The following is a 24,724-nucleotide window of genomic DNA, read 5'->3' on the forward strand; positions in this document are numbered from 1 at the left end:
GGGGCAGTGAATGTGCTCGGGGTTTCAGTCAGAGGCAGTCAGAACTCTAACGGATGGGGTTCAAAACTTTGCACAGCTCCTTTAGGGTTGCACTATGAAAGCGGTATATAAGAGGCAGGAGCCACACTACTGCTTTATAGCAGTGTTAAAGTGCACTGACAACTGTTGGGGCTCATTGACACATACCATATACTGCTTTCATACCATTTTCGTAGTGTTATATCCTGCTTGGTGTGGCTCCTGCTTTTTATATACCACTTTCATAGTGCAGTATCCTGCTTGGTGTAGACTAGGCCCTGGTTTATCCCTCTCTCTATTGCCAATGTATTAGCATGAGTGCTGTAGCTTATGTAGCCAAAATGGCCGCACTCATGCAAAAGAGGCAGGTATCGACACCCTCAAGGGAGCACTGGTGTCTGCAGGGGAAACTAAGCAGGGGAACCCCTAAAACAGCCCAATGAAGGCCAAGCATCCTTAGTGGCCATCACCAGGGGGTGGGGTGGAATATAAAACTGGGTGGGTGGGGGGATGGAATACCATGCAAAGGTGGCTGGCAGGCTGGAATAAGAGCATATCCCCTGCAACTTTTTGTTGCAAATTTTACATGTTTACTTCGTTACCCACTATAATGGATCCTTCCAAAGTTCCATATAATGTGATGTTCATAGCTTCTCCTTTCTTTCTACAGACATTGCAGCTGGCAGTGAAAATACTGTTCCCTGCCACTCTAGGGAGACAGGGGGTATCACTTCATGGCACTGGGTTAGCAAGAAACCATCTGTCAAGCGGATTTGGCACCTTGAGTTACCGTTTGCCATCTCTGCTGTACACTTGAAGCCAGAGCATCTGCGGAAAGGAACCTTCTGATAATTACTTTGTCACTTGTTACCTCTCGGTCAAAGCAGGTGCCCGTTGCAAATCAATGATCAAAAGGAGCTGTGAGAAACAGCCTCTCGAGGCGCGAGACAATATGAAATCCAACTCACACCTTGGAAATGGTGTGAGACGAGGAATGCGAACGCACTGATGGCGCATAATTGTATCTTCAAGAACAACCGTCCACAGAGGAGTTTGCTAAAAGTTCAGCCTCTGTTAGCTGCTTTCTTTTTTTGCTGAAATCACGGCTTTTCACCTTTCTCTCGTGATGGTTTCCTCCTGATCTGGTCAGCCTCTCATCTACAGTAATAATCTGCAGAGTGAAAGATTTTTTAAAATACTTTCTACCTAACCAGGAGGTACAGAGGGATGGTAGTATGCTTGGAATAAATCGCATTTGCTTGCTTACAAATTTCCAGAGACTTTATACTCAGGAGACCTTTTTGACAGTCTCCAATTCATTTTATCATCAGCAGATGACTGGCGTGAAGGAATGATCTTTTCCAGTACATAAAGGGACATTCCCCAGTCTACATATTCAGTGCCCAATCTAATTACAATGATGAAATGTAGGCCAGCCATGTATTTGATTACTGGTTTTGATTAATATGCTGTTATTTGCCATTATGTCCTTTCTGTGTATACTAAAAGGATGTCTATATTTATTTTTGCAGCTTCCCTTCCTGGGGGTGTCTTCACGAGGACGCTTTGCTGCTCGGTTCCCACAAAACCACGCAGCATCACATCTGCGGGGTGGGAAAGATAAATTATGATGGCAAGAGGGAGTGCGGGTTATCCGGGCAGAAAAGCCACAGCGCCGGAAGTCTTTCGGCTCGTTGACACACACACACACACTGCCCTCCATCCTGCCTTCCGATGCTTGCAGGACAACTCCAGGCACTCTTGAAAGAAACGGATTGTCTAGATCCATTTCAATCGGGTTTCAGGCCTGGTTTTGGAATGGAAACTGCCTTGGTCGCCCTGTGGGATGACCTCTGTCGGGAGAGAGACAGGGGGAGTGCGACCCTGTTGGTTCTCCTGGACCTCTCAGCGGCCTTCGATACCATCGATCATGGTATCCTTCTGGATAGGTTGTCTGAGCTGGGAGTTGGAGGTACTGCGTTGCAGTGGTTCTGCTCCTACTTGGATGGCCGATTCCAGAAGGTTTTGCTGGGGGGTTATTCTCTGTGCCGTGGCTCCTAAGCCATGGGGTTCTGCAGGGCTCTATCTTATCCCCTATGCTGTTTAACATATACATGAAGCCGCTGGGGGAGGTTATCCGTAGATGTGGACTGAGGTGTCATCAATATGCGGATGATACCCAGTTCTACCTTTCCTTTTCATCAAACCCAGGTGAAGCAGTGACTGTTCTGAACCAGTGCCTGGGCACGGTAATGGACTGGAAGAGGGTTAATAAACTGAAACTCAATCCAGACAAGATGGAGGTACTGTTAGCGGGTGGTTCATCTGTCCGGCGAGGTGATGTTTGCCCTGTCCTGGACGGGGTTGCACTCCCCCTGAAGGATCGGGTCCGTAGTTTGCGGGTGCTCTTGGATCCAGAACTGTCACTTGAGGCACAGGTGAACTCAGTGGCAAAGAGCACCTTTTAGCAGCTTAGGCTGATATACCAACTACGCCCTTATCTGTACAGAGATAGCCTAGCTACAGTTATCCATGCTCTGATAACCTCTCGTTTGGATTGCTGCAATGCGTTATATGTGGGGCTGCCTTTGAAAACGGTCCGGAAACTTCAACTGGTACAAAACAGGGCAGCCCGTTTACTAACAGGGACTGGCTGGCGAGACCACATCACGCCAGTCCTTTTCCAGCTTCACTGGCTGCCAGTCCAGATCCGGGTCCAATTCAAAGTGCTGGTATTGACATTTAAAGCCCTAAACGGCTTGGGGCCAAGTTATCTGAAGGAACGCCTCCTCCCATATGTTCCTGCCCGGACCCTAAGGTCATCCTCAGGGGTCCTTCTCCACGAGCCCCTGCCAAAGGAAGTGAGGCATGTGGCTACGAGGAGGAGGGCCTTCTCTGCTATGGCACCCCAGCTGTGGAATGAGCTCCCTAAGGAGGTTCGCTTGGCACCTACATTATATGCTTTTAGATGCCAGGTGAAGACCTTTTCTATTTTCCCAGTATTTTAAGTCTATAAATAAATTTTAACTTGGTGTTTTAAATTTGTAATTTTGCATTGCTGCTGTTTTTATCTGGTTGAGCTTTTATATTGTATTTTATATTATGGTTTTATACTGTTGTTTTATACTTTGAATGTTTTTCGCTCTGATCAGGCCAGCTCTGCTCCTCTTCCAGTTCCTGTTCCTCATCTGTCAGTTCCTCCTGCAAATTTCTCTGCGTTTCCTTCGGTCTCAGCTGACAAACTGTCTACAATACTGCGCTCTTCGAAGCCTTCCACTTGTTCTCGTGATCCGATTCCTTCTCGCGTCTTTATTAATCTTATCCCTGCTATCCTCCCTTCCTTGCTTCATATTATTAATTTTTCTCTGTCCTCTGGTTCATTTCCTTCTGCTTTTAAACATGCTACAGTCTCTCCTATTCTCAAGAAACCTACTCTTGATAGGCTATCTCTGTCTAACTACCGACCTGTCTCTTTGTTGCCGTTTGTTTCAAAGATCCTGGAGCATGTGGTCTACTCTCATTGTCTTGATTTTCTTTCTAGTAACTCTGCTCTGGATCCTTTTCAATCTGGATTCCGTCCTTTGCAATCCACTGAAACAGCCCTTACTAAGATTACCAATGATCTTCTTACTGCCAAGTCTAAAGGCCATTATTCCGTTCTTATTCTCCTTGATCTAACTGCAGCCTTTGACACGGTTGATCATGATCTTCTTTTAGATTCCCTTCATGACCTTGGATTTTGTGGCTCTGTCTATAACTGGTTTGCCTCCTATCTAGCGGGTCGCTCTTTCAGCGTGTTGGCTAATGGCAGCTCGTCTTCTTCTTTTCCCCTTTCAGTAGGGGTTCCGCAAGGCTCGGTGCTTGGTCCGTTGTTGTTTTCTTTATACATGTTGCCCTTGGGTAATCTTATTCAATCTCATGGCCTCCAATATCATCTGTATGCCGATGATACACAATTATATCTTTCATCTCCGGATCTTTCTCATGATGTTCATGATCGTATCTCGGCATGTCTTTCAGATATCTCAGCTTGGTTGCTTCATCGTCGTTTGAAACTTAATATGGCAAAGACTGAATTGCTTGTTTTTCCTCCTAAACCTTCTCCTCATCTCTCATTCTCTCTTACTGTCAATGATGTTACGCTTACTTCAGTCAAGGAAGCTCGTAGTCTTGGCTTTATATTTGATTCCTCGCTCTCCTTTATTCCTCATATTGAGGCAGTAGCTAAATCCTGTCGTTTTTTCCTGTATAATATTGCCAGGATTCGATCATTTTTGTCTGTCTCTTCTGCCAAGACTCTTGTTCATGCATTGGTTATTTCTCGGTTGGACTACTGCAACCTTCTTCTCACTGGCCTTCCTTCTTCTCACATCAGTCCATTGGTTTCTGTTCACCACTCTGCTGCTAAGATCATCTTCTTGGCTCGCCACTCTGACCATGTAACTCCACTTCTGAAATCTCTTCATTGGCTTCCAATTCACTTCAGAATCCAATATAAACGTCTCCTGTTGACCTACAAAGCTTTTCACTGTCTAGCTCCTTCCTATCTCTCCTCTCTCATCTCACACTATTGCCCCGCTCGTGCTCTTCGCTCCTCTGATGCCATGTTTCTCGCCTGCCCAAGGGTCTCTCCTTCCCTTGCTCGGCTTCGTCCATTTTCTTCTGCTACCCCTTATGCCTGGAACGCTCTTCCAGAACATTTGAGAACTACAAGTTCAACCGCAGCTTTTAAAGCTCAGCTAAAAACGTTTCTTTTTCCTAAAGCTTTTAAAACTTGATTTTGTTCTGACTTTATACTGTTAGTTTTACCCTACCCAGTGCCTGTTTACCCTACCCTGTGCCTGTTTGCATTCTCTTCCCCTCCTTATTGTTTTATTATGATTTTATTAAAATGTAAGCCTATGCGGCAGGGTCTTACTATTTACTGTTTTACTCTGGACAGCACCATGTACATTGATGGTGCTATATAAATAAATAAATAAATAAATAAATAATAATAATTTTTAATTTTTGTGAACTGCCGAGAGAGCTCCAGCTATTGGGCGGTATAGAAATGTAATAAATAAATAAATAAATAAATACCCCGACCTACCCTGGACTTTGATCCCAAAGCGAGGCCACCACCGAGACGGAGGAAAGAATGTGCTGCTCTCAGAATGGCTTAAAGATTGTGGTAAAAGCACATTTTCGGCAGAGAAGCCCAATGTAGCTGCAAGTTGGCGCTGGGTCATATAGACAACGCAGAGCCACTGCACAGCCAGAACAGGCTAAACAGGACACATAGACAAGGTCCTGGTCTGCTGGCTTGTGTGCTTGTGAGCCACCATATGCACACACAGCATTGTCCTAATTGCTATGGCCAAGCCCTAAACTAGTTTTCACTGACACGCCAGACTTGTGTGTGACGGCATCAGCCTGCCAGCATGGGGAGGTGGCCGGCTGCTCACTTAAAATGCTGCTCATTCCAGAACTTCGCAGTCCATATATATCTATATATATCTATATATATATTTCTGCACACCATCCAAAAATGTAATACAGTTCCTCCCGTTACTTTTTGGAGGGGGGAAACCCTCTTAGCAACCTCACCCATTCCTGTAGTGAGGAATACCCTCCTTTAAAAAAAAAAAAAAGGAGGAAAAGAAGAAAAAATCCTACTTACAGCTTACAAAAACTAAAAGACATGCTCAATAAATGTGTCACTTGCCCACAAACTGGAAGTTTGGTTGCAGGCGCAACAGATAGCTATCATTTGATCCTTCTCTCTTCTGGAGCAAAGTGGACTCTTTCTGGCCAGGTTTAACCTTGATGCTAGACTACTGTTAATACTCCATGTAGGGCTTACCCTTAATGACTGTTCAGAAGCTTCAGCTGGGGGGAATTATTATTATTATTATTATTATTATTTATTTATTACATTTATATACCGCCCCATAGTCGAAGCTCTCTGGGCAGTTTACAAAAGTTAAAAACAGTAAACATTAAAAAAGTATGCAAATTTAAAAACCATCAGAAACATAAAAACAACAGTATAAAAACTGTTGTGCTGACCTGCATTTTATATGAAAGATTGTTTGTGAGTAAAACCATGTTAGCTGTTATTCACCAAAGAAGGGTACGGCCTCCTTTCATTGTTAGAAGATAGACTTGTGAGCATGTGGGACGGGTAAACGCTTATTTGGCTTTGCCTTTTTTTTGTTTTTTCCTCTGCTAACTGCCTTTTTGACAGGAGGCATCATTACTAAATAATCCCGTCAGAGTTAGGGTCAGCAGGTGTGACCCGGATCTGCCCTTCTCCATGAGTTACACACTTCCAGAACTTCTGAAAGGGGATTGTGCAAACTATATATTAAACAGCCTTTTAGAAGAAGTACAAGAAACGGCATGATTCTGCGAGTTCAGCCTGCATCCTTATATCAAAGGTGGAAGTGATGGGGAATTATTTATCTGGAAAGAAATATTGCTCTGATTAGATCAAGCGAGCTGCAACCCTTTTTACACTCTTGCAATCTGTCGTCTGAGCACTTCAAAGCGTGACTTATTTTTAGAAGTGGTTACAAAGCTGCTGAACATTTTTCTGAAAGGGAATGCTTACCTTCACTCCCCACCCCACCCCCAATTCCCTGCACACTGCTGAGCTCAGGTGGTGGCACTAATAGGTGTCATTCTTCAGTGCAGAGTTTTGAAGTGCTTAATCCACTTTAAAAAGAATAAAAATTGAAATATGAAAAGGGAACCTGGAAAGCAACACAATATTTCAGTGATGAATTCACCGTGAATAAACCTTCCAAGGCTTTTTGGATCACCGGGGTTTCATCTCATAACGTTACAAAATTCCCCTGCAATAAACCACACCGGGGCTTTAAAAATCATGCAATGGTTACAAGTTCATTCCAGACACGCACGTGCACACACCAATTTAGACCTGCTATGCTTGTTCGCTCTGTGAGCTACTCTGCCATGGGAAAAACAGTTATATCTTGCAGAATACTCAGATTTCCTAATATTATCCAACCTAGCTATCTGCAGAAATTGTAGACTGTTTCTGAGGACAGAATCACCATCAGAACCAGGGGTTTCAAATCCAGGATTGGAGGGTGTCCTTAAAACACAGTTTCCTGGTTTGTACATGTCAATGGAGATTAAGAAACTAAGGCCGTGTCTACACCAGCTCGATAGTCCGGGCTGGTCATGGCCAAGTCCCTGTGCGTCCAAATGATACACAGGGACTCCCGGTTCTTAGTGAATGCCCATTGGAGACCATGCCCTTAGCTAGACCGGGTGAAATCCCGGGGCGATCCCCAGGATTGTCCCTGTGTATCCACATGGTGCACAGGGGATCCTGGGATCAGGGAGGGATGATCCCTCCCTTGCCCTGGGATCTCACCCACCCCTGTAGGCCCGGTTTTTCCACGGTCTGGCATGTGTGGCCGGGTGCCACGATTTGTCCCGGCTCCTCACGGTTACTCGCGATGAGCCAGGACCTGCGCATGGGGCACAGAGCTCTTCAGGAGCACTGCACCCATTGGAGGTGGGGTGGGGGGAGCGGGGATAAATATATTGCAGCAGCGCTAGTGCTCGAGCGCTGCTGCCTCTTTAAGAAAACAAAAAAATGGCGGGTGTGACGCCTCTCCGCGCACCACTTGTAAACAGAGGGGGAAATCTCGCGATAAAACCATCGCGAGATCTTCACCCCTCCGTCACAGACGAGCAGGTAGGTCTAGCTAAGGCCCATGTGACCTCTCTCCCTCTCCAACCAGCATCTAGGAAGAACTCCAGGGCTCCTGAAAATGCCAAGGGTGTTTTTAAAAAAATAGAAAGAAAGAAAGAAAGAAAGAAAGAAAGAAAGAAAGAAAGAAAGAAAGAAAGAAAGAAGACCCCTCCCCTCAACAACTGGATATATTAAAAAAGGTACGTGGGAAACCAGTCCCCTTCCCCAAGGAGAAAATTCTCTGAAATCCTCTCCTCTCCCAGCCTCTTTCCCCACAAAACGCCGAAAATGAAACGGTCAAAGTTTTCAGCACAGCACTAGTCGAAATGCATCTCCTAAGGCTTAGCTCGTTGCAGTAAGAGCTTGAAGCTAAAAGGTTCGGGTATTTTTGGGCCCGTCCCGTCAGTCTTTGGCTCTGCCCCTCACTGGAATGCGGCCTCCAAGAGTTCCTCCGAAATGGAATTCGGCCCTCGGGCTGACAGAGATGCGATACCCCTGTTATCGTTGCTGGGACGCCCTTGCAGAGACCCTAGTTTTGCACTGTAAGATGACGGCCAAGCAGGAATACGAAATCAGCTCTCTCTGGTCCATATCCAGCCAGCTGTCCACTGCATCGCACTGGCATGGGTTTTGCTGCCAGTGCAAGACAAAGGTATTTTTTCATAGTGTTCTTTGCCACATCTGTTCTGTTTTGGACTTCTGCAGAGCATTTTCCTTGGTGTGAGCAGGTGGCTTGTGCCTGACTCATTCCAGAGCGTTTCACCCTGGCCTACCCAGCTTGAAGGATTGCTTGCAGTCCATTGCTTTTTCAGCCATGAATTATGCAAGACTGATTTGTTATTTTCTTGGACCAACTCCTAATAGCACGATCCTAGCCATGTCTACTCAGAAGTAAGACTAGGGTGGACACTTATGCATCCACTACAAATAATATTTATTTATTTATTTATTTATCATATTTATACCCCGCTCCTCAGCCAAAAAAGGCTCTCAGAGCGGCTTATCAACTATGCCCTTATCTGGACAGAGATAGCCTAGCTACAGTTATCCATGCTCTGATAACCTCTCGTTTGGATTACTGCAATGAGTTATACGTGGGGCTGCCTTTGAAAACAGTCCGGAAACTTCAACTAGTACAAAACAGGGCAGCACGGTTACTAACAGGGACTGGCTGATGAGACCACATTATGCCAGTCCTTTTACAACTTCATTGGCTGCCAGTCCAGGTCCGGGCCCGATTCAAAGTGCTAGTATTAACATTTAAAGCCCTAAACAGTTTGGGGCCAGGTTATTTGAAGGAAAGCCTCCTCCCATATGTACCTGCCCGGACCTTAAGATCATCTACAGGGGCCCTTCTCCGTAAGCTCCTGCCAAAGGAAGTGAGGCAGGTGGCTACTAGGAGGAGGGCTTTCTCCGCTGTGGCACCCCGGTTGTGGAACGAGCTCCCCAGAGAGGTCCGCCTGGCGCCTACACTGTACTCCTTTCGTCGCCAGCTGAAGACCTTTTTATTTTCTCAGTATTTTAACATTTAATTTTAACTTAAATTTAAATCTTACTGTCTTAACTCTGTATTTTAATCTTATATCAATTTTGCTGTGTGGTTTTATCCTGGTTGTGCTTTTTATATTGTATTTTGTATTTGTGCTTTTAACCTGTTGGTTGTTTTATTATGGTTTTAATTTTTGTGAACTGCCCAGAGAGCTTCGGCTATTGGGCGGTATAAAAATGTAATAAATAAATAAATAAACCTTTCAAATGCTATACATATCTTCACAGAGGGAATTTTCCTCCTCTGCCAGCACTGGCTGACATCTCTGGAGAAAGAGCATTGAAATGTGCTCCATCCAAAACTATCTCAACTTGCAACTTGGGGTTTTGACACGTTGCTTCTCCATTATTATTATTATTATTATTTATTTATATAGCACCATCAATGTACATGGTGCTGTACAGAGTAAACAGTAAATAGCAAGACCCTGCCGCATAGGCTTACAATCTAATAAAATCATAGTAGAACAATAAGGAGGGGAAGAGAATGCAAACAGGCACAGGGTAGGGTAAACAGGCACAGGGTAGGGTAAAACTAACAGTATAAAGTCCGAACAACATCAAGTTTTAAAAGCTTTAGGAAAAAGAAAAGTTTTTAGCTGAGCTTTAAAAGCTGCGATTGAACTTGTAGTTCTCAAATGTTCTGGAAGAGCGTTCCAGGCATAAGGGGCAGCAGAAGAAAATGGACCAAGCCGAGCAAGGGAAGTAGAGACCCTTGGGCAGGCGAGAAACATGGCATTAGAGGAGCGAAGAGCATGAGCGGGGCAATAGTGTGAAATGAGAGAGGAGAGATAGGAAGGAGCTAGACCGTGAAAAGCTTTGTAGGTCAACAGGAGAAGTTTATATTGGATTCTGAAGTGAATTGGAAGCCAATGAAGAGATTTCAGAAGTGGAGTAACATGGTCAGAGCGGCGAGCCAAGAAGATGATCTTCGCGGCAGAGTGGTGGACCGAGACCAACGGACTGATGTGAGAAGAAGGAAGGCCAGAGAGAAGAAGGTTGCAGTAGTCCAACTGAGAAATAACCAGTGCATGAACAAGAGTCTTGGCAGAAGAGACAGACAAAAATGATTCACTCCATTCACTCCTCTGCAGCACTGTGAGCTTCGTTCATTAAGCCAAAGCCAGCTGCAATGGTGACGACAATGGACGGATGCAAAATGTCACGTAAAGAAGATGACATACGACATGGCTCAGCCCTTCTTAAGCACGTTAGGGTTGCAATCCAATGCACCTTTATTGGAAAATAAGCCCACATTGACCTCAGGGTTTACTTGAGAGTAAGCACACATAGAATCGGCCCGTGGGTCCCATTGATCTTTGCAGGAGGGTGCTTTGCTTTGCCTAGTTCAAAAATCAATGGCAATTTTCAAAGTGCTTAACTCTTGCAGGGTGGTACACTCTTACTTAACGCAGATGACAATAAACAGGATGCAGAGTAGAAATGCCACCACTCAAGTCTAGAACCAATAAATAAATAAACCCTCAACACTTTCAGTTGTGAATGTTCTTTAACGGACTAGAGAAAATGTGATTTGTAATTTATTGGCATCAGACAATGTTAATCGCTTTTCACTCCCATTAAACTGGTGTAGCATGGTCACCAAGAGACTGTGCAAAGAATCGAGATACCCCTGGCTGGAATCTCACCTCTGCCACCCAGTCACTACATGGCTTTAGTCAACCACAAACTCTTAGGGTGCAATCCCAGGAGTTGTAGGACATTTTTCTGTGTAAACATGCATAGAATTGTTCCTGACAAGGAAATCTGAAAATGCCCCTGTTGAATTCATTTTAATGTGAATAAAAGCGCACAAGCACGAACGCTCACTTTCTGGGCCCCACCTTCGTGCCTCTAACAATAAAAAGACACCAAAGTGCCTAGTCTTGGTCTCCCTCTGAAGGTTACCCTAAACCCTTTACCCACTCATCCACCCCACTAATCTGGCATAAGGGAAAGGTTACAGTTCCTAAAACATATCAGAAACAAAGCCTTGAGGCCGGAAACAAGCTTCCACATCCTGCAGACATAGAGGCATCTCTGGCCTTAGCTAGACCTAAGGATTATCCCAGGCAAACGGAGGGGTCGTCCCTACCTGCTCCCGGGATCCCCTGTGTGTCATTTGGATGCACAGGGACGATCCTGGGACGATCCCGAGATATAGGCCTGGTCTAGCCATGGCCTCTATGCATTATCAACTAAACTCCCCCCTCCAAGTGGGTGTCGGAATGTGGCTCGCAGCTGGCTGGAGATGCTTTCGATTGACCTCGATGAGGGTCTTATCAAAGCACAAGGAGTTACATACGCTGGACACAGTTGTCACAATACAGGGCATTGTTTTAAGAAGAATAGCCACATTTATGGAAAATGTAGATCTATGTAATCAATAGGAGATGGGAGGGGGGGAATTCTTGTGGTTTCATGTGAAGGGGCTGAGAAAGTTAAAAAAGTATGTTGATGTGGGTGATGGGTAGGAGAGCTTTGCCATTGCTTTCCCCTGACCCAAAAGGGAAGCAATGGCTTCAACAACCGGTCCAGATATAGAGGCCCTTTATTTACTACGCTCCTCGTACAAACCAATGGCAAAGCTCTCCTACCCATCACCCACATCAGCATCAGTTACCTAGGGAGGTAACTGATTCCATTGTCGTACTGCTCTAACAGTCAGGAAGTTTTTCCTGATGTCCAGCTGGAATCTGGCTTCCTTTAACTTGAGCCCGTTATTCCGTGTCCTGCACTCTGGGAGGCTCGAGAAGAAATCCTGGTGCTCCTCTGTGTGACAACCTTTTAAGTATTTGAAGAGTGCTATCATGTGTATTTGTGTATTTGCATTATTCTATTATACCACAGTGACACCTAGAGGTTATGTAACAGAAAATCAGGAAAAGAAAGGAAATTCTCCTTGTATAGTGCTCGAATCTGAATTCTTCAACGAAACCAAAAGTAGATACAGTGGACTAATAGCTGATTAACAACCTTGTGTACAAAAACTCTCAGACTCAAGATGTGGGGCAAAATGTGTAGGCATCCATGAAACAATGGAGGGATAGACTTGGTACACATTTCACAGAGACCCAAGTCTACCCATCTCAAAAGACCTGGTGCATTTTGTCTGCTTGGTAGTCCAATCTACCAAAAATAGTAGACCATCCTTCTGCAACCCGGAATAGTCCAGATGTGTTGCACTACAATTAGGCTGGATGGGGGATTTTGGGAGTTGAAGTCTGACACATCTGAAAAGCACAAGATTGGAGAAGGCTGGAATGGATCATATTCCCTGACGTTCATCATCTGTGTATATAATTTGCACCTCCACCCCACTGGAAAAACCTTGCAGATGTCAACATGTAGTAAGCACACTATGAAATGGGAAAATTCACCCAGCAGAGCATAAAACAGTTACTAACCTTTGGAAAAAGTGAGAAGGTTTCGTTGTCAATCGTCAAGGAATACAAAAATTCACCATCGTACCAAAGATTCTTTCCCACCGGAGAATTCTCTTTTGTCATCGCAAAGAGTTGACTGGGGTCACAACAGTCTTTCAGTAGTTTCCTGATAAAAAGACAGGGGAAGAGGAACAAAGACAACTTAGTTGGAGCAATTGCCAAGAGGCACCGAGGTACAAGGAAGTCACATAAACAGTGGTTCCCGCAACATAACTGCACCATCAGCACATTCACCCGCTGGAATTCCTCTGCTAGGCACCTCGAGGACAAAATCGCTCATCTCGGCAGCAAACCTGACGCTGCATTTACTGCTGTGCCAATGGAGGCATCCAAGGCTGTGTCTAGCCAGATATTATGGGACCAGTTTCAGGTTCTGTGTCTTCAGGACATGGACAAGGTGTTTGTACTTACATCCCCAGCCACGTCCTCTCTTGATCCTTGACCTTCTTGGCTGACTAAAGCTAGCCGAGGTGGTTTGACTGGGCGGGGCCTGTGTGTGGTGAATGCATCTTTCTGGCCGGCCAGCCAGCCATGCCCTTTTACATGCCCACTCCATTACAGTCTGCATTCTGTGGCCACTGAGCATGTTCAGACCTCATTGGGCTGTTTTGGGTTTTTTTCCCTCCCCTAAAGATTTCTCAAACCTCCCCCCCTCCAAAAAAGCGCTTTTTCTCTCTTTTGTTTGGAAGTTCAGGAAACCTTGCGGTTCCCCCTGAGCCTGCTGATAACTCACGTGTGTGTGGATGGTGCCATTTTGGCTACATTAGGAATGGCACTCACCTCCCAGGTATCGCTATTAAGAGGAATGAGAATCAGCAGAGAACATTCTCTCCACATTTTTAGATCACAACTAGTGGGAGGTCCATGACCAGATCTCAGCAGGGTCTGTTTTTAAAGTGGATAAAAGCAAACAGAAGAAAGGAGGCATGATTGGGAAACGGCTGCAGTCCTAAAGGAAAAGAGGTTCAACCCTTTGCCCTGTGTACTTTTCCCAATCTGAGGCCTTAGCTAGACCTAAGGATTATCCCAGGTAAATGGATAATTTAGCCCTGTCTGCTCCCCGTATTCTCTGTGTGTCATTTGGATGTATAGGGATGATCCTGGGATATAGGCGTGGTCTAGCCATGGCCTAAATCTCTAAATTTGCTCTGCAGATCCATATGGTATGTATCTACACACTCTGGGCAATTTCGATCAGGAAAATAGCATTGGGGGGGGGGCAAACCCTTCCTTCCACCAGCACCGCAGCCCCCATTCAAACCCTCCTCACGCCATAAGTAGCATCAGGTTTAAAGATGAGAAGAGAGCAGTGGAGGCTGGTGTCTCTGCTGTCAGTGGGGCGGTAAATCCACTCCAGGTTTCGGTCCGAACCAATCAGAACTCTAAAGAAGCTCTCCACACCTTGAAGAGCTTGTTTGGTGTTCTGCCTGACACCCGGAGCAGGTTCACGCCCCACTGACAGCAGAGACACCAGCTTCCACTGGAAGGGCGACAGGAACCCTGAACTTGCCTATCAAAAGGTAGCAGCAAACTCAGGCACAGAGGTCACCTGATCACAGTGATCCTCACCATTGTTAGATGGATTATATTTCTATTTATTTATTACCACCATTACCGCCCCATGGGAAGGATCCCAGAAGAAAGGCAGGTGAAGAGAATCTCAGAGCTTGCTCCAACTGGAATCTCCCTCTGTTCCTCCACAGGGGATTCTACTATCCACTGTTAAGAACATAAGAAGCGTGGCCAACCAGCTGTAGACCAAGGACCCACAAAGAAGGACATGGTGCAACAGCACCCTCCCACCCATGTTCCCCAGCAATGGGTGCATACAGGCTTACTGCCTCAGATACTGGAGGAAGCACTGACTTGCATCCTTTTTAAAACGCAAGAGACCTTTTTTATCCCAATTTTCTTTCCTTGCTTAGTTCTGTTCCAGCTCTGATGGCAACGTGCTAGGCATTCTAAGGAACCTTGCTGAGAGTCTCAGCTGCCGTTGAACTTTTCCAGTTCCTGCCATCTGCTGCTGGTCTTGCTAGGGAATATCTTCCCTTCCTTCCTTTCCCTCGCTGCTCTCTCCATGCCTTTTATTTTCATCCTCCTCCCTAACCCTTTGAAACAGCCCGCCTGCGGCTAATGAAATTACATTCCTGGAGTGGGGTTTCCCCCTTTCCTTTCCGTTCTCGCTTCTAGGCTTCCCAGCACTACGGTAATCATTTTTAATATTTGCTAAGAGTGGATTTATTTTTAAGCACCTAGAGAGGAAACCAGAAATACTGCAGTGGGTAGCGCCGCAGGGCAGATTGGCACAACTGAGGATGGTTTACTTAAGAGAAAGAAAGACACTACCTAGCAATGCCACAGGAAACAGTTGTGAATGAGGCAATGCTGAATAATGCCTTGAATAAAGCAATTTTCTACATCTCTACTCAGAAGTAAGTCCCATTGAGTTCGATGGGACTTACTCCAAGGTAAGAGGATTGCAGCCTACATCTGAACATGGTGACATAGATTAATATTCCCAAACATGTCACAGGCTGCCACTTTCCCCGCCTCCCCACCCTGCCCACAAAAAAGAAACCTCAATCAAAGAGCTCTAGATTTGGATGAGTTCCTGTGTTTTGGTTTTTCCAACACAGCCAAAAGACAGAAAAACAGCTATTGAAAGCTGTTTTATCAGATTGCAGAAAGCAGGCTGATTATTTGCGGTGCTATAAGAACACAGAGGACAGAGATGCGACCAACTGTTTGATTTGTCGAGAGGGTCTACAAAAAACCATCTCCTGCTTCTATTTATTCATCCATTCTTCCCATCCCGCTTCAGTTTCCAATTTCTTGGCTGGCTGGGGCATACTGGGAGTTGTAGGACTTTTTTCTGTCTAAGCATGCATAGGATTGCACCCTTAAAGTACCTTGCAAAGTGAACAGCTTATCAACGCTTGATGTTTAAAGCTTTGGCTGTCACTTGCTTCCCAATCTTGGCAGCTGGAGTTGCCAGGGATTGAACGTAGGATTATCAGCATACAAAGCGAGTGTTCTGGCAATGAACTAGGGTCCCTCCCTGAAGTGCTCAGCTCGCCCCTTGTTCTGGCTCCAGGTCTTCCTCATGTCTGCTCCAATGGACCCTCATGGGCATCTTTGTAGACCTGCTAAGTTAACCTGGGTGTATATAGACTAGAGGACAATTCATAAGCTTGAGACCATGCTGCTTCTTCTTCTTCTTCTTCTTCTTCTTCTTCTTCTTCTTCTTCTTCTTCTTCTTCTTCTTCTTCTTCTTCTTCTTCTTCAGAATTTTCATCTCCCAGCCTTCCAAACTGCCTTCCTTGATCTCCATTGAACATCCCTGCTACTGATGAGGTTGGAAACCAGAATATTTAGCAGTAGATATATTATATCTGTTATTAGTCTAGCTATCTTTGTCTCATCTCACACAGGCTCCCGCCCAGCCCCCTGGAAACTTATGGGGCTTCTGACCCCTCTGATGATGTGAGAAGAAGCCCCTGCACTGTTTCACCAGAACCATTACTCAGTTCCTTGCTGCAGGCTAGGAGAGCAGAACCTCAGGCTTGAGTGACAAATCTGGAAAACTCCAGAGGGTCTAGAGAGCCTTTTCCTGACCTTTCCCCCCAACCACTGATTCTGGGGGCCATATGAAAAGGAGGACAGGGCTCCTGTATCTTTAACGGTTGCATAGAAAAGGGAATTTCAGCAGGAGTCATTTGTATATATGGAGAACCTGGTGAAATTTCCTCTTCATCACAACAGTTAAAGCTGCAGGAGCTATACTGCAGCTATACTGTGACCAGATTTAAAAGAGGGCAGGGCACCTGCAGCTTTAACTGTTGAGATGAAGAGGGAATTTCCCCAGGTTCTCCATATAGACAAATGACACCTGATGAAATTCCCTTTTCAATACAACTGTGAAAGATACAGGAGCCCTGTCCTCCTTTTCAGATGGTCACCCTACCACTGATCATTTTGTGGTTTCCTGGATTTTGCATGGCTTTCCCCCGCATTTCCCAGTTGAAATCACTCTCCCAAGGCTTAGTCACTAGCTAGCATATCTTAGCTTTAAGCTAAAATATGCTGGCATCTTTGGTATTTTAGCCCTGCCCCCTTTGCCTTTGGCCCCACCTCTTTTGCCTTTGGTCCCACCTCTTTTGCCTTTGGCCACGCCCACCACTGGAATGCGGTGGGGGAGAGCTTCTCCAAAAGGCCAACTCAGCTCTAGGGCTGAATGAGCTTTCCCACTCCTCCTATAGTGCAATGATTTGGTACAATGGCTGGAATACATTTTTGGTCACATTAACATAGTCTCTCTCTGGTCACTCCATGAGGGAATTCGACCCTCTGGCTGAAAGAAGCTCAACATCCCTGCCATCGGCCCTGCACATACCGATTTCTTTCCAAAATGTGGAGGAGAGAAAGGCTTGAAGATGCAGTGGAATTGTGTGATTGAGATTCCCCCACTTGTCATGTACCCTGCATCTGGATCCCAAAATTGCCCCAGGGATCCAGATAAATCGCAGGCCACCCCACAGAAAGGGGAGACCTCAACACGCCTTTCTATATTTTCCCAACCAGAGGACGTGGCTCTCCCTTCATTATCCAAGAAGTATTAATTATCAAAGGTGACAGCTACTGACCCTATTGTGAGATTGACCCCAGCTGCCGACTTCTGCCATTTCTCCTCCCCGGTATACATACTCCTGCAACGCCTGAGAGTCTGAACAGAATTACCCGAGTCAGATAAACGATCGGATTACCTAATGGATCTGCTGCCAATGAATGTATCTGATCCCATAATTACCTGGTCAATCTCCCTTTAACGACTTAATTCTTAGAATTCATTACAGCGTTTAGTCACTTTGGCCGAAAAGATCAGTGGCCTAATTGTCCTCCTTATTGATTGTTCCATGTTTTTCCCTCAGCTCTTGACTGAACCATTCTAAGGCAAATGGAGTCCCTGATACACCAACTTTCCCCCTTTAGGTAATGTACAAACATGTCAGTGTGTCTTCTGCGTTAACAACCTTCCTGGATACCTAGGAATGACGACAGACCAAGAGAAGTACACCACCGGTTGTCACCTACAGCCCCCAATTGAAACACTACAATAGACCCAAGTGCCAACTCTACCTCCACATCTATTCGGGCAACACTGTCACAGGACCCAACAACATCAGTCACACCATCAAGGGCTGTTTCACCTGCAGCCTTATATAATTTGTGTTACAAGCCATCCCTGACTTTGTCTGTTGTTAAGTTCTTAATAAACACATACACATAACACATGTCTTGTTTTTTTCACCACTTTTTTCAATTGCACATTATCAGATTTCCAAGTCCACATTTCCCCCCCCCCCCAACTGCACATTTTGTGTCCAACTGCACACTAAAAAAACCCCACCTGTCTGCTACCACCACCTGGTAACCCTACCAGCGTAGGTGGTAGGTTATGGTCTACTCCCAGACATGTAATGGCATATGGTGGGGCGTTTATGCCAGCCATCTAAACAGGTCTAGTATTTTTTGTATATTCATTTTGCTTATTTCCATCGTTATGCTGTATTTTATTATCTGATGAATTATAGACTCATAGACTCATAGAATAGTAGAGTTGCTCAGTGCAGGAATCCACCCTAAAGCATACCTGACAAAGAGCTTTGACTATTGGGCGATATAGAAATGAAAGTAATAATTATATAATAGCAGTCTGGGAAAAAGGTGTTTTCATGTAGAGGATAAATGATTCACTTCTTCTCTAGTGACTCAACTGGTGTAGATTAGGTCACAGTCTCTGAGAGTGGAGACAATACGTAGCTATCGGGACTAATCATAGAATCATAGAAACATAGAATAGCAGAGTTGGAAGGGGCCTACAAGGCCATCGAGTCCAACCCCCTCCTCAATGCAGGAATCCACCCTAAAGCATCCCTGACAGATGGTTGTCCAGCTGCCTCTTGAAGGCCTCTAGTGTGGGAGAGCCCACAACCTCCCTAGGTAACTCGTTCCATTGTCGTAGTGCTCTAACAGTCAGGGAGTTTTTCCTGATGTCCAGCTGGAATCTGGCTTCCTTTAACTTGAGCCCGTTATTCCATGTCCTGCACTCTGGGAGGATCGAGAAGAGATCCTGGCCCTCCTCTGTGTGACAACCTTTTAAGTATTTGAAGAGTGCTATCATATTGTGACAACTATGACCAGTGTATGTAACTCTTTGTACTTTTATTTAACAACCCTCTTGAGGTCAATAGGAAAGTGTCTCCAGCCAGCTGCGAGCCACCTCCAATGCCCAGTCAGGGTGATAAACAAATATGAGATGCGCCTCCATGTCTGTGTGACACAGAACTTGAGTCCAGGCCTTAAGGCTTTTTCAAACATGTTTTCGGAAAAGTAACCTTTTCCAACTGTGTCAGATTAGCAGGACAATGAGTGGGCGAAGAGTTTAGGACAGTCTTGAGAAGTCGCCCAGGAGACTCTTCTATGTATCTTTGTTAGGAAGGCACGAAGGAGGGGCTTGTGGGGGGGGAAGTGTCAGCAGTGTGTTCTGAGGGATACTTGTGCACTTTATTCACATCTAATTGAGGGGTTTTAATGGGGTGCTTTCAGTTTTCCTTGTCAGGATCATCCCTCCCTGATCCCAGAATCCGCTGTGCGTCATTTGGACACTCAGGGATGATCCCTCCGAAAAAAGATGGTGTAGGAAGAGCCTGGGTGACTCTGGGACAATCACAGACTCTCAGCCCAACCTACCACACAGGGTTGTGGTGAGGATAAAACAGAAAGGAGGATTTTGTAAAGCACCTTAGATTCCCTCACAAGAGGGGGCAAAGGCGGGATATAAATGTAATGATGAATAAATAAAATACCTCTTCATCACAACAGTTAAAGCTGAAGGAGCTGTACCAGAGTGACCAGATTTAAAAGAGGGCAGCTTTAACTGTGGTGATGAAGAGGGAATTTCACCAGGTTCTCCCTATATACAAATGACACCTGCTGAAATTCCCTTTTCAATACAACTGTTAAAGATACAGGAGCCCTGTCCTCCTTTTCATATGGTCACTCTAATATCATATACAAGATACTGAGTTGTGGGGTAACACCACAGTGACCTCATTAGCTCCTTGCAGAATGTATAGATGGGATCGCATAATACTGATGAAGCTACGTGGCAAGAGTAACCTGCTACTCCATGCACAAGAATGCGCTGTGGTAGTCGTGTCTTCAGCTGTGAGCAGCACTGATCTAGCATGGTGGAACAGAACAGGCCCCTCCTGTCAGCAGTGGGGATGGACCAAGGATGAAACACGCACCAAGACTATCCAATACTTCCACACGAATGCTCCGTCACACAGAAGCTTAGTTAATGCAGTTACAAGCACTCACGCGGCACCCCTGCTATGGAGCTGTACCTGCACTCAGTAGCATGGATTAACACCCCCACTACATGAATTGGTATGCAGCAAAAGAGTGGGGAAATCCACCTTTTTAAACACATTCCAGCCATCCCCATGATTAATATGTCAAGGACTCCACCATTTCAGTAAGATTTGCTCAAAGGCCAGCCATCTAACTCACACCACGAGAGCAAGGCAAACCTTTTACAAACAGGATGACCACATCAGAATATTAAACTGCTTCTTCTTTTTTAAAACACTGCTGCTGCTGTCGCCACCACCAATTCAGGTGTGCATGGATTAGTAGTGTGGCAAACAAACAAACGAAGAAGCTGTATTGGGTAAGTCTTGTGTTGCGTAATTACAAACGCAAGTTTCTCATCCAGAATGAGAGATCTGGGATTCTATTCACAGCAGATAGAGGAACACAAGAGTCGCACCAAAGGTCCCTTTAGTCAAGCATCCTGCTTTCTACAGTTGCCAAGCAGATTTATTTATTTATTTATTTATTTATTTATTTATTTATTTATTTCACTTATATACCGCTCCCATAGCTGGGGCTCTCTGGGCGGTTTACAGAAATTCTAAAATTAAGATAAAAACGAGTACATAAAATTTAAAATTCTAAAACACAGAACATACACACATAAAGCATTAAAAACCCTTAAAAAACTAAACATGTGGGTGATTAAGATGTGCCGCCATATGCCTGGGCGAAGAGGAAAGTCTTAACCTGGCGCCGGAAAGATAGCAGCGTTGGTGCCTGGCGAGCCTTGTCAGGGAGATCATTCCACAGTCTGGGGGCCACCACCGAAAAGGCCCTGTCCCTCGTTGCCACACTCCGAGCCTCTCTCGGAGTAGGCACCCGGAGGAGGACCTCAGATGCTTCTAGAAAGCTCACAAACTGACTTTGGAACGTCGGAAGCTGCCTTGTATGGGTCCATTGAGCTCAGTATTGTCTGTACTGACTGGCAGAAGCCCTCCCAGAATTCAGACAGGAAGTTTTGCCAGCCCTAGGAGGGGAGGGATTGTAGCTCAGGGGTAGGGCACCTGTTTTGCATGCAGAAGGTCCCAGGTAGGGCTGGAAAATCTCCTTCCTGAAATCCTAGAGCGCTGCTGCCATACAGTGTTGACAACAGTGGACTATATGGACCAATGATTTGACTCAGTATAAGGCAGCTTCCTATGTACCAAGAGTTGCCAGAGATCGCACCTGGGACCTTCTGCATGAAAAGCATTCTACAGCCTTTCTCCTTTCCCAACTCTACAGTACCTTTGAGGCGACGGGGCACCCAGAACGATACACGGTGTTCTATATGTGGCTGCACCATCGAAGCCTATGAAGGCATTGAAGATACTGGCACTTTGGCTTTCACGTGGACAAAATTAATGGGCAAGCTGAAAAACAAGGTCAGCATTCCAGGTTCACTGCAGATATTCAAGGCCATTCCGCCCATGACATGGCAGCCAAGCCAGCTTTGAGGCCAAGGAAAGACTTTACAGCGGGCTGCAGCCATTGATGGCTCTCCAATGAACGCAGCTGGACAAAACTAGCCTTTGTCCCATTTACACACTGAATCAGCCTTCCCCAACTCAGTGCCCTACAGATGTTGTGGACTTCAGTTCCCATCAGCCACAGGCAGCATGGTCAAGAGTTAGGACAGCTGGGACTTGTAGTCCAAAATGGGAATAGGGAAGGCTCTGGAACATGTTTAATGTGTGGATCTTGGTGCTTTTCCGAATCTCCATATTTTTTTTCATAGGAAGCTGCCTTAAACCCATCCAGGGCATTGGTCCAATCTGGCCCAGTATTGTCAACAATTATTATTTATTATTATTTATTTATATAGCACCATCAATGTACATGGTGCTGTACAGAGTAAAACAGTAAATAGCAAGGCCCTGCCGCATAGGCTTACAATCTAATAAAATCATAGTAAAACAATAAGGAGGGGAAGAGAAGAGAATGCCAACAGGCACAGGGTAGGGTAAGCAGGCACAGGGTAGGGTAAAACAATGATGGACAGAGGCTCTCATGGTTTTCAGATTCTTTTCAGCCCAATCTGGATATGCCGGGGATTGGTGCTGGTGTGTATTGGGAGACAGGGTATGGATACTGCATAAAAAACCCTGTTCCTCTCTGAACTACAGCCCTTCAGTTACATCCTCCCTCTGTTGTAACATCAAGCCGTGAAGCCTATGCGGCAGGGTCTTGCTATTTACTGTGTTATCTGTACAGCACCATGTACATTGATGGTGCTATATAAATAAATAATAATAATAATAATAATAATATTCGAGGCAGTAAGCCTGTGTGCACCAGTTGCTGGGGAACATGGGTGGGAGGGTGCTGTTGCACCATGTCCTGCTTTGTTGGTCCCTGGCCGGTGGCTGGTTGGCCACTGTGTGAACAAAGAGCTGGACGAGATGGACCCTTGGTCTGATCCAGCTTGGTCTTCTTATGTTCTTATCTTGCCTTGTTTGCCTTTAGGAATACTTTGCTTCTACGTCTTCAAAAATATCCTCAATATTTTTGAAGGGAACAGCGCAAAATACAGCCCTTGAAAACAGCTTTTGGTCTGAATGGCTCAAGCAGTCCTCAGCACAGCTGCAGATTTGCCTTGAAATGGATTTCCAGAGAAGTCCCCATTATGTACCCTTCAATGATGGCATCAGAGAAGAGAGAAACTGACAGATCAGGGCTGCAAAAATCTCTCCCTCTCTGACTTGCCACTGACATTGTTACTGCAAGCTCTAAAAGAGGGTGGCTGCTTGAAACAGCTAGCAAAACACTGAGGGGAAAGAAATATATTTTCATCACAGACGTGTTTGGGATTGTATGTCTCTGTGTTATTATATAAGCTGTTGTAAACCAGCCTGAGAAGTATTCGATCCAAAGGCAGGATATAAATAATAAATACGTGAATAAGATTTCGTATCGCTTTGCAACACAACCGTAATGACTTCCCCCAAAAAATATATGTCAAATGTATTGTGTGTGACGGGGGCAAATCATGCACCAAAGTCATGAAATTGGCTACAATTGCAACACAGACAAATAAGGTATTGGGACAAATAAGGTAAGGTCCCTGGCATCTCCGGGTAGGGCTGAGAAAAGAGAACCATTGCTGGCAGCCACGGTACTGGGCTAGACGAACCAATGGCTGACTCAGTATAGGGCAGCTTCCTGTGTTCCTATGGACAGACACCCCTCACTTAGGGTTCCATTTGATCTATGGACAACCATGGACACAAGAGCAGCCCTGCTGGATCAGGACACAGATCCAACCTACCCAGTATTCTGTTTCCAAAAGAAGTCTGCCAATTTTATTTATTTATTTATTTATTTATTTATTACATTTTTATACCTCCCAATAGCCGAAGCTCTCTGGGCAGTTCACAAAATTTATTTATTTATTTATTTTATTACATTTATCTACCGCCCCACAGCCGAAGCTCTCTGGGCGGTTTACAACAATTAAAAATAGTAAACATTAAAAGTATACAAAATTTAAAAACATAAAAACAGTATAAAAACAACAGTATCCATTTAAAAACAACAATTCTGGGGTCCATTAAAAACAAACTTAACGTTGTTAAATGCTGTTAAAATGCCTGGGGGAAGAGAAAAGTCTTGACCTGGCGCCGAAAAGTTAACAACGTTGGCGCCAGGCGAGCCTCATCGGGAAGATCATGCCACAGTCGGGGGGCCACCACTGAAAAGGCCCTCTCCCTTGTTGCCATCCTCCGAGCTTCCCTTAGATGTTGAGGACCTTAGATGTTGAGCGCAGTGTACGGGTAGGTTCAATTAAAACCATAATAAAACAACCAACATGTTAAAAGCACAATTACAAAATACAGTATAAAAAGCACAACCAGGATAAAACCACGCAGCAAAATTGATATAAGATTAAAATACAGAGTTAGAACAGTAAAATTTAAATTTAAGGTAAAATTAAGTGTTAAAATACTGAGAGAATAAAAAGGTCTTCAGCTGACGACGAAAGGAGTACAGTGTAGGCGCCAGGCGGACCTCTCTGGGGAGCTCATTCCACAACCGGGGTGCCACAGTGGAGAAAGCCCTGCTCCTGGTAGCCACCTGCCTCACTTCCTTTGGCAGGGGCTTACGGAGAAGGGCCCCTGTAGATGATCTTAAGGTCCGGGCAGGTTCATATGGGAGGAGGCGTTCCTTCAAAAAAAATTTCCAGGAAGCCCACAAAACAGCATGAAAACAATAGTTCCTTCCTGAAACTGTTGTTCATTGGTAGCCAACCTCCAAACAGGGGCATTCCAAGCAGTGGATCTCTGGTGCTGGCTCCAGGGTTGCTGACGGCCCTTGGGCGCATGGCAGCCGAAAGGGGGATTTGGAACAGGAAACTGGTGCAGGGCCTGAACTAAGGGCTCATCTACACCAAGCAGGATATTCCACTATGAAAGCGTTATGAAAGCAGCATATAAAAGGCAGGAGCCACACGACTGCTTTATAGCAGTGCACTGTCAACTGTTGGGGCTCATGACACATCTACACCAAGCAGGATACAGCACTATGTAAGTGGTATATGGCATGTGTCAATGGGCCCCAACAGTTGTCAGTGCATTTTGATACC

General features: G+C 45.2%; 1 protein-coding gene across 1 annotated transcript in view; it reads right to left on the reverse strand.

Moving 5' to 3' along the window:
• The window catches only part of ST8SIA1 (ST8 alpha-N-acetyl-neuraminide alpha-2,8-sialyltransferase 1), a 118,033-nt gene that overhangs the window by 80,232 nt on the left and 13,077 nt on the right, over positions 1–24,724 (reverse strand). Inside the window, exon 2 of the mRNA XM_063134304.1 lies at positions 12,685–12,829. Coding sequence (XP_062990374.1) covers positions 12,685–12,829 — 145 coding nt within the window. The remainder of the gene's footprint in view (positions 1–12,684; positions 12,830–24,724) is intronic.

This window comes from Elgaria multicarinata, chromosome 9 (genome assembly GCF_023053635.1).
Source record: "Elgaria multicarinata webbii isolate HBS135686 ecotype San Diego chromosome 9, rElgMul1.1.pri, whole genome shotgun sequence".
NCBI lineage: Eukaryota > Metazoa > Chordata > Lepidosauria > Squamata > Anguidae > Elgaria > Elgaria multicarinata.